Consider the following 14,043-nt stretch of genomic DNA (forward strand, 5'->3'; position numbering starts at 1 on the left):
TTCCTTTCTTGTTCATTTCCTTTTATTGTGGTAAAATATGCGTAACATAAAATTTACCATTTTACCCTCTCTTTTTTTTTTTTTTAGAGATGGGGTCTCGCTCTGTTGCCCACCACACGTGGCTAATTTTTTTTTCTTTTGTAGACCAACTCGGATGGCCAGGCTGGTCTCAAACACCCGGCCTCAAGCGATCCTCCCACCTTGGCTTCCCAAAATGCCAGGATTACTGGTGTGGGCTACCACACCCGGCCTCATTTCAGTGTGTACAATTCAGTGGCATTAATTGCATTCATCATGTCAACTATTACCACTATCTTTTTCCAAAAATTTTTATCACCCCAAATGGAAACTCTACCTATTAAACAAGAACTCCCCGTTCCCTCCCTCCCACCAGCCCCCTGGTAACCTCTAATTTACTTCATGTCTCTGTGGATTTGCCTTTTCTAGACACCTCCTAGAAATGGAATCATACAATACGTGGCCTTTGATGCCTGGCTTCTTTCACTTAGAATAATGTTTTCAGGGTTCATGTTGGGGCATGTGTTATGGGAACTTCATTTCTTTTGAGGCTGAACATTACGCTGTACGGATACACCACATTTTGCTAACCCATCATCTGTGGATGGACACGGGGGTTGCTGCCATCTCTTGGCCATCATGCATGACGCTGCTGTGGACATCTGTGCACGGCCATCTCTTTAGTCCCTATCTTCAATTCTCTCAGTGGCACAATTACCAGCTTAAGAACTTTGACTGCCCAGGGCAAAATCAGGACAATTGTGTCTACTACACAGGACCCTCATGAAGATGGAACGAGCTAAAGGTATAGCATGTAGCATACAGTAGGTGCTAAATGAGGGTTACTTTCTCCCACCTCCCCCATTAAAACCCACCCTCAGTAAAGGAATGTCAGAGTTAATGATTCAGCACTTATATGGTGGGACATCGGGCACCAGCCACTTTCTCACCTTTGCTCAGACTCTACAATCGTCTCAGCATTTAGACGCTTAGTGGCCCAAAGAAGAAGAGCCTCAGAGGAACCCAAGCCCAGCTGCGAGCCAGACACAGCAGGAAGAGGAAAACCAAGCTAGAGGCCTTCTCTCCATGTTTCCAGCACAGGGGTGTGGAAAGCCCAGTGAGAGACATTCCTCTTCCAAGCTGTGTGCTGTGGGGGTCCAGTCCCTGTCTGGGCCTTGGTTTCTTAATCTAGGAGATGAGGAGTTTGGCTTAGTTCAGTGGTTTCCAAACTGGGTTCCATGGAACCCTAAATGGTCTCCTCACAGTCAGAGCCTAAGGAGGGGGCAGGGAGGAGACAGGGAGGTCCAGACCCCAGCCTAGTCAACCATAGCAGATGTTGCTTCCTGTTTGCACACTGGAAATCTATAGATAAAACTTCGTGCAAGGCCTTGAACTGGGTAGCCCTGAGATTTCCCTGGGTGCTGCCACCCACCATTTCTTGTCATTTCAGATAGCTCTTATAAGGACTTAGTAAAGCATGGGGTGCGAAGTTCCAGGCATGCAATAGTTGCTCAATAAATGCTAATTTCCTTCTGTCTTGTCCCAGGACAATTATAAGTACAAATGTAGCTTGATTTCTTGTGAATTCTTCTCTCTGCTGCTCCCAAAAGTGGAAGAGGAAGAGGCCCAGCCCCCGCCCCTCACTGCTGCTGCCTAAGAAAACTCCAGGTTGTCCCCTTCTCCAGTTTTCTTTTCAATCCCCTCCCGCCCTTGAGTCTCTTTGCAGGGCTGTGGCAGGAAGCTGGAAAAGCCAGGTGCATGGCCCAGCCACCCCTCCACCCCCGTGGGCCGCCTGAGCTGCCTGGCCTGGCTCGGCTCAGAGCCTTAGGCAGGCGAGAGAGTGTTTAGCTTGGATTTAATACCAATTTCTCCAGTTATATTCATGTATGACAAATCAATGCTGGTTTTGCAGGCATGTTCCTGATATAAAGATTCCTTTTAAAACTCATTTAAGTGAAAAGATGAGTTGTTTTAAGGATGAAGTTATATAGATACCTATCAAGGCAGTCTGCGAATACGGCAAAAACCATGAAGGTGCTGTGAGAATGACTGATGGCCACAAGCCGAGATGAGGCCATCGTTATCAACCCCATACTCAGATGGGGAAACTAAGGCTCCAAGGATACACAGTTGGAAAGTGGCAGGACTGGGGTTCCACATGGTCCTGAGGACAAGGAGTGATACCGACTGGCTGCCCCAAGGCCGAGGAGCTGAGAACCAGCCTCCCTGGGCCTCCCTGGACCGTGGGTGCTGGTGCCTGGGGGGGGGATGGGAGGGCACCAGGGAGGTGATGCAGTCAACCAGAGGCCAGAGAAGGAGGGAACTTAGTAATTATAATTTCCTTTTATTTAAGCTCTTTATAAAAGGTGGATGTTCTCTGGAGAGCTGAACAAGCACTAGGAATAGATTTCTTTTGTGCAGAAACACAGGTGGATAGGTAACTTCCCCCTTGATGAGAATGCACTTCCCTGTCTTACTCTGTCATTGTCTATGGAGGGCCCAGAGAACAATATCCCGCCTGCAGACCTTTGGCAAGAAATGTGCTCCAAGAGCTGGGATGCTAGGGCCTTCCCAGCATCCCACAGAGGAATGCCGTGCCAGCTAGACAGAAGCCTGCCCCAACCCACCTGCTCGCCCCATTGTCCAGGAAGAACAATGTGCAGGCCCTTCCAGGAGGACCACCCGTCAGGTTTGAGCTTTCTCTGGAACCTACTGATACTCCCTAACAAACCCACATTGTGACTGGGTACCACCTGCCAGGCTTAGTAATTAGGGTGGGGAAGTTCCACTGTAAAGATGCACACGGTTGCCCAAGGGCCCAGTTAAAGTGAACCACAGCAGAATGTCCTACAAATGACGCTGCTGAAGCATTCTGGCCCAGCCTCTTCTCTTCCCAAACCTCAGTTACCTGATCTGTAAAATGGGCACACTAATACCCATTTTGGGGTTTTGCTAGGAAGATCCAAACACAGGTCTGTAAGATACCAGTGCAAGGCTGGACACGGAAGGGCTCAAAGCCTGGAGCATGCCGTCATGTCCCCAGGGGAGGTAGGGGTGGAATGTTTGCAACGGACCAGGCCTGGCTCTGATGTTGTTGACAGGCAACGGGGCTCCAGTTCCCAAAGGAAGACTGGGTCATGTGGCTAAAGGTGCAGTAGGATTTTTTTACTTTGTCCCCATACATGGTCCGCTCCCTAAAGAACTGAGGCCTTCTTACAAAGACAGATATCACAAAGTAAAAACAAGTCATTTAAAAACAAAAATCAAAAATGAAGTCAGAATTTCATTAAAATTAAAAACCTTTATGCTTCAAAGGACACCATCAAGAAAGTGAAAAGACAACCCACAGAATGGGAGAACACATTTGCGAATCATAGATTCGATAAGCGACTTGTATAAATAACCCTCACAACTCAATATTAAAAAGACAAACAACCCAATTTAAAAGTGGGCAAAAGATTTGAATAGACCTTTCCCAAAGAAGATGTACAAATGGCCAATAAGCACATGAAAAGATGTTCAACATTACTGTCATTATGGAATTGCAAATCAAAGTCACACCAAGATACCACTTCACACCCACTAGGGTGGGTAAAATTAAAAAGATAGAAAATAACAAGTATTGATGAGAATGTGGAGAAATAGGAACCTTCAGACACTGCTGGTGGGAATTTAAAAATGCGCAGTGCTTGGAGAAACAGCCTGGCAGCTCCTCACATTTTAAACACAAAGTTACCATACGACCCAACAATTCCACTCCTAAGTATGCAATGAAAACATATGATTGCACAAAAACTTGTACCTGAATGTTCATAGCAGCATTATTCGTAATAGCCAAAAAGTAGGAGCACCCCCCACGCCCATCAACTGATGAGCAGTTGAATAAAGCGTGGCACATCCGTACAGCGGAACATCACTCAGCCACGAACAGGAATGAGTACAGACGCAGGCTGAACGTGGATGAACTCTGAAAACATCATGCTGTGAAAGAAGCCAGTCACAGAAGGCCACATGTTATATGATATTCCATTTATACGAAATGTCTAAAATGGACCTGGAGACAGAAAGTAGGCTAGAGGTTGCCAGGGGCTGGGAGGACAGGGAACAGGGAGTGACTGCTAACAAGTATGACAGTTTCTTCCTGGGGTGCTAAAATGCCCCCGAATCAGACACTGGTGATGGTTACATGACTTTGCATATTTTAAAAAAACACCGAATTATACACTTTAAAAAGGTGAGTTCTATGGTATGACAATTAGATTGCAATAAAGCTGGGATTTTAAAAACTGAATTCCAAAGTGATGGATGATATATACTACTGTCTGCATTATTATTATAATTAAGAATTTCCTGGTCCACTCCAGCTCACAGTGGCCCTTCCCTCCCCTGAACACCTGTCACCTGTGCCGCCTCTGGTCTGCAGGTAACTGGAAGGTGAGCTGCCCGGATATCTACAGAGCCCAGCACACACGTCCCATGTGACTGTAGAGCCCTCTTGGCCAGCTCCTCTGAGCTGACAAACCTGAGATACTCAGGGCTGTCTAACCAGCACCGGAGACTGGCCTGCCACACAGACGCGGTTTCCTGCCTGAGGGTTGAGGGATGAGCATGCAGGGAGGACGCTGTACTGGGGTGCTCCCCTCCCCCAGTATTCCACACGCTTCTCCACGTTCCCCGCCTTTGTCCTGGCCAACGCACTGCGAGAGGAAGTGTCTCACGTCGCTTCCGGGTCAAGGCAGTTAAGGCTCGAGTCCCTCCTTCATCCCTCCCTTCCCTGTGGTGGTGACCATGAGATGACATGTTCAAGATGGTGGAGCCACAAAAGCAGCCAGGATCCCTGAGTCACCCGTGGAGAAGGACCCAGAAGAGCTGATGGCCCAATCAGATCATGACAGGAAAGAAAGAGACCTTTGTTGTGTGAAGCCCCGGAGATTTTGGGGCTTGTTTGTCGTGGCAGCTAGCATCAATCACCCTGACGGACACACTGCCTTTTCATGAGTCCGGCCCCCTCGACCAGCCCTCTGCGGCTGGCGGCCCCCAGGCCCCCCTCTTGGCCTCTCCAGCTCCACAGCTGGGAAGTCCACGTCTGCACGATTTCCTCATTCAACAGCCTAATTGTGAGAGCACAGAGAAGGGGGAGAAAGGCAGGTGACAGCCGCCGCTGACCGGGTGTCTAACACGCATGAGCTACTGAGCTGCGTCCTTGCTGGCTTTATCTGTGATCCTCGCCACCACCTCCCCCAGGGCAGATGAGGAGCCTGAGGCACTGAGAGGTTAAGCGACTTTCCAAGGCCATGCAGCAAAAAGAAGCCACTTCTGGCTTTGAACCGGGTCTACCTGATTGTAAAGCTCACCTTCTCCTCGCAGCCTTCCGCTGCCTTTCTGTGAGCTCTCTGCAACTCTCAACCCCTTCCAAAGCCCACCCTTGGCTGGCGTCCTGTAACACCCCCAAGGCAGAGCTGGCCGTGCGTAGGCAGGGGATGCAGGACTGGGGGCAGCGTGTCAAGTGTGAGCTTTGCCTCTTGGGAGAGAGGCTTCAGGTGAGGGTTTGAAGAGACTTCTCAGAGCCTTTAATATGCTCGCATGCAGGGTGACTCTTTACCGGAGAGACACGGTATGCAGTGTCGCCCACACATAATTGACCACGGAGGCGTTTTTTACAGAGCCTCTCACTGATCAGTGTCCTACAGCCTGTCCTTTGGAAAACACTGTTCGGAGCTAAGACACACGAGCTGCACACTGAGGAGGGGCCCAAGGCAAGGACAGTCTGGGTTTGGGGACAGTGGCTCTGGGGGTTGTTCAAAGGCCTGAGAGCCAATGCCGGGTCCTCAGCTGCTAGCTCAGCTCCTCGCCTGGCCCTCGCTCTCGGCACCTGGGGCATCCGCAGCGCTGAGAGAGAAACCGGCTCCTAAGCGAGCTACTAGGGGAGGACTGGGAGGCCGTGCAGAACTTACTGTAGGAAAACAGTTGACCCAAGGCACAGACCGACCACCTCTCCCAGGCCCCTGGGCCATAACATATGGTGTGGCTTAACATTTAAAAATTGAGGAGTACTTAAGGAAAAAAGGTTGGCAAGCTCCGAGGCACTTGTAAAACCATCTGAGCCGATGCGGAGTCTGGGCCCACCCCTCCAGGAGACCGAGGCAGTGCCGAGCAGAGGAGGGAGGCCTGGAGGCCCAGAGCAGGGTCTGCCAGCAGAGGCTTCCGGACGAGGCTGGCCATGGGGGTGAGAGAGGGAAGCTGCCGCCAGCAGCAGCCCAAAGGGCCCACCCAGCCAGTGGGGTCAGGCAAATCGGCACCCTCACCGCAGGTTACAGCCAGGCTGGCAGACGGCGGAGGGCAGTAAGGGTGGGGCACTCTCTGGGGGAAGATGAGAATTATGCATCTCAGGAGACCAGTGCAGCCACCAGCCTGGCACTTAGCTCCCCGCATGGGCTGGCATGGACCCGGGGGTTCACGCTCCTGGATAAGGCCTCCTGTCCCTCCTGCTGTGGGGCTGGGAGGCCTCTTACCTTTGGGCTGAAGAACTTGGTCATAATTTCCTTCCCTTTTTCTCCCAGTTTTTCATCTGGAGTAACTTCATATTCTGCCTAGAACAGGAGAAAAAAACAGTAATAGATTTGCTCATGAGATCCTTATAGTTACAGAACCTGAGAGCCCCTGGAGAGACCCCCCTAGAGGCCACCTGACCAATCTCTTCCTTCTACAGGGCAGGAAACTGAGGCCCAGGGAGGGGAGAAGACAGGCCCAGGAGCCCAGATGTCTGGCCCAAGCTACTCTGCACTCCCCTGTGGACACCAGTTCTCGGGACAGCGGCTCTGCACGCGGCTGCACGTCAGAATCACCTGGGAGCACCGAGCAAACGCTGATGCTCGGCCCCTCCCTGGTGGGCCACGAGGACCAGCATCTGGGCAGCTGGGGATGAGGACCACCGATGTAGATGAATCAAAAGAAACTGCTGGAAAATAACAGGCCACCAAACCGGAAGGCCCCTGAGAGGCGGCCTGAAGTCGCTCAGACCTCGCAAGCTGCGTGACGTGACCTTGGACAAGTTGCTTAACTTCTCTGTAGAATGCAGATGGGACCAGCACCTACGTATGGGCGACTGTACAGACAGAAGGGATAAACTCCCAGGGGTGGGAACCTGCGGCCTTAAGGCGAAATGTGGCCTCCTAGGTCCTTAAGTGCAGCCTTTTGACTGAATCCAAATTTTGCAGAACAAATCCTTTTATTAAAATGGGTGCAGCAGAGAAAGATGAAGTTTTCTTGCCTCCTTTGGTGCTTAAAAAAGAAGAATCTTGACATCAGAAGGCTACAGGTTCCCCACCCCTGCCAGGCAGTGCAGGGCACATTATAAATACTCAATAATAAACAGCTGCCTAATCACCACCACTGTGATATGACATCTTGCAAGGGTAAACAATAACATGAATGCCTTTGGTTTTCAAAGTGAACAAACAAAGATTTTTTAGATGTTCTCATCTGAACCTCAAAATAACCAGGGTAGTGATGCGGGAGGACAGGGGCTGCTGGAGGTGGCAGGCCTGGGACTCGAACCTCCAAGCCCAGAGCTCCTTCTCAACCACACCAAGGAACTTAGGCCTCCAGATAGCTAGCCAAGCCAGTGGGGCCCGAGCTCTAAAGAAGCGAGGCCTCCAAAAACATACCCAAGAGGGGCTCCTTTACTCCCATCTGACACACTTGCCAAGTGGATGAAAGGCCTTGAGTTAACAAGAAGTCTGAGTAAGCCTGCCTTGCTCATTTAGACAAAGGAACTAATTGCAAATTGTTTATAACCGGTTCAAAATCTACCACCCGAGGATTTGTCAGCCTCAGCCCAAAAGTACAGCTGTTTCAAAAGAGACAGAGGAAATGACACCGGCACAGACGGAACCAAACTCCTTCACGGCATCCTGCTGTGCAGAGACACCTGGCCCGTCGCCGGGTTCGAGGAAATCCCACAGCTCAGTGTCTGGGGTCTGAGTCCTCCCCAGGCCAGAGAAAGGGGAGCACAGGTGGTGCCCACAACGTCCACAGAGGTGCCAGGCACATTTCCATCCAAAGTAAGCTAGTTTCCTGGTCTTGCTGTCTCTCTTCTAGTGGACAGCCAAGATCCAACCATTTTCTCCAAGGGAGAAACATGAACTACAATCATTTAGGTCCCAGGGCTACAGGATGGTGGTTCTGGAAGGAAACCAACCCCTCATTTTGCGGGGCTGAATGCTGAGGCTCGGAGAAGCAAAAGACCTGCCCAAGTCACAGCTGTCGGCACCAGCAGAGCCAAGACTGGCAAATCAGCCTCCGGACTCCCACGGGGCCGCCCGGTCTGAGCTTCTCTCTCCAGGGGCCAATTTCTCCCCACCATCAAGGTGGGCCTTGAGGCATTGAGGGTCTCTCGATAATTTGATTTGACTGATGGTTTCTTGAGATGCTTTGAGGAGAGAAGGTGGCTCTTTCTTCTTGACTTTTTCCTGTTATTTTCTCCGTGTTGCCCAGCGATCCTCTAAAACTGACACACACACGCGCACATAAACACCCCATATGGAATACTGATTATAGGCCCCCCCTACATGGTAAGTATCATTATTCCCAATTTGCAGATGAAAAAACTGAGGCTCTGAGAGGCCAAATAACTGGGGAAAATACAGCAGAGCTGGCAAGTGATGGAGCCGCAGCGGCGTCTCTGCAGGGGCTGAGCGCTCCAGGGCCAACTGCTTGCCCTCTTCCAGGGTGAGGAGAGAAGCGTCCAGTGTCTCGCTGCCCCCGGACACCCCGCCTCGTGGTCTGGCACCACGGGAATGTAGCCAGCTGCTTCGCAGGGTCCAGGCCCTGGGCACGTGGCCGACCACCATTTGGGGTAACTCAATCCCATGCAGAACACTGGATTTGCACTGTCCCAAAATACATCTGTGAAGGCGGCTCTATTTAACCTAATGGAGGCCTGGGGCTCACTAATCAGCCTCAATAACCAGGCTGAAAATATTCTTGTTCTCGGTACTAAAACCCACGTTAAAAAAATAACACCTCTTTCAGGTCAGCTGCCTCCCAGCAGAGGCCCGGCCGGGCGGATGGGCGCGCAGGTCCACAGGGAGGCAGCCGGGAGCACGCGGGGACAGGCCTCCCCAGCCAGGATCAAAGGGCCTTTCTCTGAGGAGTCCATGCCAGGCCACCACTCGGGGAACATTTGTGTTGGGAGGCGGAAAACCGATGGAAGACCTCCAGCCCGCTTTCCATGCTGATTAAGTCACCTGGAGTGACAGGCCCTGTCTCCACAGTGACCCCACGAGGGGCCGGGGCTGGTGGGGGACGAGTCCTGAGAAGCCACCTAGCGAGGGGCCACATGGCACTGGGCTGCGCAGGCAGCACACCAAGCGGATCACACTCCTCCAGGCTGGCGACCCAGACACCACTGCTCTGGGAACACCCTTGCCCAGGCAGTGAGACGAAAGCTTCAACCAGCTTCAATCAGAAAACGTAAGCTGCGAATAAGAGTTCGTGCCAACAACCCAGAATCTGACAACTGGATTTGACTCAGGAGATGGCAGCCAGATAATGACTTCAATGAAGAGAGGTAAACTACACACAAGGACTGTCCCTGCAAACTCCACCTGCACGAGGTGACCAGAGAGGGCGTAGGCCTCTTCCCCGCCCCACAACAGAGGGGACTCACGCGGTCCTCTCTGCTGCTCTGCCCACTGGAACCCCTCTCCCCGCCCTGAGCTCAGCTCTAACAGCCAGAGGGCACCCACGCCAGTCCACTCGGAGCACGCTTCTCTTCCCAGATACACTCCAGGTGCCACCGAGGAAGGTCCCAGTTAAGGAGCCTTCTCTTTGCATTGTAATTTATGCCACACACTGGGACGGCCCTTGAGGAGAGAGCTGCACAAACACAAAGAGCGAAATACTACATAGAGCTTAAGAAACAAAGAATTATTCATATATCTGTGCCTGCCAAAGAGCATAAACATCTATGTACATCTCAGTTTATAAACTTAATATTTCATTCTCTTGGCCTGCTCTCATTGCATCATTAATCTCAGAAAATGCCAGTGAAAATATGTCCTGGCTATTAAAACACATTTCCCTCAGATGATTTCTAGAACCTGCCACATTTTCAAAGAAACCGGCGCTGGTTTAGAGAGCAGAGTCTGGGCTGAATTCCTCTTGGCCTCGGACTAACTTTAGCTGTCACCTCCTTCTCCCTGGAGAGCTTCTCCTGCCCTGACAGGAAGATGAAGTCAGAGATGCCATGAGGTCTTGCCATCCCCAGCTTCTGTAATTATCGATGTGGTCAGCTTTTCCAGAGTCCTCGAGGCAGGGACGAGTGACGTGTCTGGTTGGCATACTGCTCGCCGCGGCCCTTGCTGGAGAAGAATCCAGAACTGCCCACACTGGGCCCAGCATCTCGCTGGTACTGCCTGCGGAGCCACCCCACCACGGCTCCTGCACCTTTCCCGCCCTGCGGCAGGGCAGGAGGGAGCCAGCACGGGGCGGGGGTGGAGGGGGTCTCCCGCCGGCTCCTTCCCTGCCTGGGCACTGCGGGCTCCTGCAGGCTGGCCTTCTCCCACCCACTCCCGTGTCAGTCCCGTCCCCGTCGCCGGGGTTGAGATGTGGTAGAGGTGCAGAGGCCTCGCGGCGGCTGCTACTGATTTCCCTGCCCTCCCCGCACTAGGTAAATAGCCCTGCACTAAACTTCTTCATCCTCACACTGGGCCAGCCGGCCATTTCCTGCCATCCTTCAGATGGGTAGGCACTGACCCTGCTCCCTCTCTGCCCTCAGCTGGGATGTAGCAACACTGCACCATGGGGGCGCCCCCAGGGGCACTTGGGTCAGATGGGCCTGGCCAACCCCAAGGCCGGTGCCCACCTGGGCAAACCAACTGTTCTCTGATCTTGGACTCCCATCTGATCAGCCTGCTCAGGCCTGGGTCAGGAGTGGTTCACTGGCCCAGCCTAGGGCAACACAGGGGAGGGAACCTGGGAAGGGAGGGAAGAGTGGACCCCGTCCACGCTGGCGGACAGAGAGTGGTACGAGTGATCCCATGGTGACCCCAGACCTTCCCGACAGCACCACAGTGGCCAGCTTGGGAATCATGTCCTGGCCACAGGCAAACACTGAATAGAAGGAAAGAAGAAAGGGGAGGCGCACCTCTCCCAGGTGGAGGGGACACACGCACTCTCTCAGGTGGAGGTGACACACTCACCCTCTCTCAAGCAATAATTCCCTGGCAGCTGGCAGCCCCGTGGCAGAGGCGCTGTCCTGCCTCCTGTCTGCCCCTGAGTGGCTCTTCCACCCCACCCCCTGCCACCTGCTTTTCCTCCTGCCCTCTCAGAACTGTCTCTCTGTCCCTGCGCCTAACTAAGGCTCATAAGGCCACCATGCAAAGGTCTTTCACTTTCCCCGTTACTTTATCGGTTCTAAGCGAGAAGAATCCCAGACTAACCTAGTCCCGGCAAAACTGCCATCTCGTGGCTCCTGAAATCCGAGGATGAGCTTAACAGCTGAGCTGCGGAGAAAGGAAATGCAGCTGGGCCCAGAGCCCGAGAACCGGGGCTGTGAGCAGTTCCCAGGGTTTTTATTTTAAGCCTTCCCCAGCAGAGAAGGGCTTCCCCTCAAGTCTACAAATTGCAGAGAAAGGAGTCACTGGTCCACCTTAGCTCACAGGTTCCCCTGCTCCACTCGACTGTAGTTTAGAAGTGACATCATGGAAGCTTCCAGAATAGCTATGTTATTTGGGAATACGGCGGGGGCACCTAGGAGACTGGACATCCCACAGATTTCAGCTATATAAATCCATTTTACAAAAAGATACCTGTACCCAAATGTTTATCACAGCATAATTCACAATTGCAAAGATATGGAACCAACCTAAGTGCCCATCAGCTGAAGAGTAGATAAAGAAAATGTGATATATATATGTGTGTGTGTGTGTATATATATATATATATATATATACACATCAATCACACACACACATACATACACACACACACATACACAGCCTTCAATAATCCTTGCCTCCTGCCATTCATGCTTTTAAGAAGTCTCTTTCCATAAGGGACAGGGCTAACCTGTGTAACCAGTATGATATCAGGGAAATGACAGTGTGGATGCTCTGAGACTAGGTCATAGGAGATGCTGCAGCTTCTACCGTGCTCTCTCGGATTGCTCACTCTGGACAAAGCAAGCCACGTCATGAGGATACTCAAACACTTCCTCAGAGGCCTTCACCAGGAGAACAACTGAGGCCTCCTACCAATGGCCAGCACCAACTTGCCAGCCATGTGAGTGAGCTTGGAAGCAGATCCTCCAGCCACAGTCAAGCCGTCGGATGACTGCAGCCCAGCCAACATCTTGACATACCTTGGGAGAGACCTTGAACCAACAGCACCTAGCTACACTATTCCCAAATTTTTGACCCATAAAAACTATGAGATAATAAATGCTGTGTTTCAAGCCACAACATTTTGAGGTAATAACTAATACTTAACAGGTATCTGAACTCATAGCTGGTGTTGCTTACTTCATTTAAAAATTTTCCTTATTTATTTTTCAATCTTTCATTTAACCAGAAAGCAAGCCCCATGAGGGCAGACGCTTACTTCTCCTGCTCACTGTGTAGTCCCCAACTGCTAGAACAGAGCCAGGCACCTGGGAGACACCCAGCAAAGGTGTGCGGAGTGAATCTGGTTGAGTACCTGCCAAACCTCCCCCAATCCCAAAGAGAAGAGACCTGAGAACTTTAAGTCTCCCCCAAGTACGGGGACGAGAGGGTTTCAAGTGAGCCAGCATGTGGTCAGGGATCCCAGAGAAGAGGTTAGAGAGAACGAGGTCCATCAGTCTTGAATATGCCCATGGTAAGACCCTCTTGGCCTGTTGGGGTTGACATTACCCTGAACACTGTTCGAGGCCCTGATCAGCTGGGCAAACCCTCTTTGACTTCTAGAGACCAGACCTAGTCGTAGCCTTGGCTTAGGTCACTGACTCCATTTCTCCCTGGGAGGACAAAAGGGCCATCTTTCTCATGTTCCTGAAGTCCCCTCAATGACCAACACCAACGGCTGAATTACCCCTGCAGTCTGGCGAATGACGCACAAACAGTTCTGCTGCCCAGAAAATCACCTGGGCCTCGTTTAAAAGCAGCCACAGTCTTCCACTTGACTTGAGAAACGCAGACATTAAGACTGTGCAGGAGAAGAGCCTTTCCTGGGGACTGCGTCAGAGCCCAAGGAGAACAGGTTATTTTTAACAGACTCCACTTGGTAGAAATTCAACATAGACAGAGGAATGGTGTGGATGGTGCTGGCTGGGCCAGGAGGTGCCTGGGGCAGCACTGCCACACCAAGGACACTGCCATCTCCTCCCTCCTGGGAGCTCCAGTTAGGATGGAAGAAAAACCGGATTTTAGAGGAGAAGTCATGCCAGGCCCTGGAAAACTCAATAAAATCTTCATGCGTAAAAGAGGCCTTCCAAAGGCTGGTCATTTGACGTCAAGATGGGCGCTGAAAAGGCTTTGCTGATTCCCAGGGACGGGCAGCCTCTCGTGAGAGGCGGGTCCGTGAAGGCATATGGAAAGAGCATTTGACACACTCATGCCCAGGGCCAGACTCACATTTCCTTTCCAAAAAACAGCTCTTGGTACGGGCCCAGAGAAAGGCAACGACTGTACGACCAGAATGAATATGGGCATCCATTGGATTTTTTTCTTCCTTCTCAAATAGACTATAAGTGTCTAACAAAACACGTGGCTGGAAAATTCCACCGGCTCCTAGGCTTAGCCTCACCCTGCTCCGCCTCATCAACTCTCTAGACAGCTCCCAAAGCTGCCGCCACCTCATCCTTTCCAAGTGGGAAGCAGCCCTTGGTCCGGGGCGCAGTCTTTGGTCCTCATCACCTCTTTGTCGACATTCATCTCATCCAGCCGTGGTTTAAATACCAGCTCTATGTTGACAACTCCCAGTGTTCTATTTCCAGACCAGACCTTTCCCACAATCTCCAGCCTTGAAGACCCACCTGCCCTGAAC

The 14,043-nt window shown here is 51.6% G+C and overlaps 1 protein-coding gene across 1 annotated transcript in view; it reads right to left on the reverse strand.

Annotated features, from left to right (window-relative positions):
- The window catches only part of GRK5 (G protein-coupled receptor kinase 5), a 195,067-nt gene that overhangs the window by 37,717 nt on the left and 143,307 nt on the right, over positions 1 to 14,043 (reverse strand). The window contains exon 4 of the mRNA XM_012642435.1: positions 6,531 to 6,608. Coding sequence (XP_012497889.1) covers positions 6,531 to 6,608 — 78 coding nt within the window. The remainder of the gene's footprint in view (positions 1 to 6,530; positions 6,609 to 14,043) is intronic.

Source organism: Propithecus coquereli, unplaced genomic scaffold, assembly GCF_000956105.1.
Source record: "Propithecus coquereli isolate 6110/MARCELLA unplaced genomic scaffold, Pcoq_1.0 Scaffold179, whole genome shotgun sequence".
Lineage (NCBI taxonomy): Eukaryota > Metazoa > Chordata > Mammalia > Primates > Indriidae > Propithecus > Propithecus coquereli.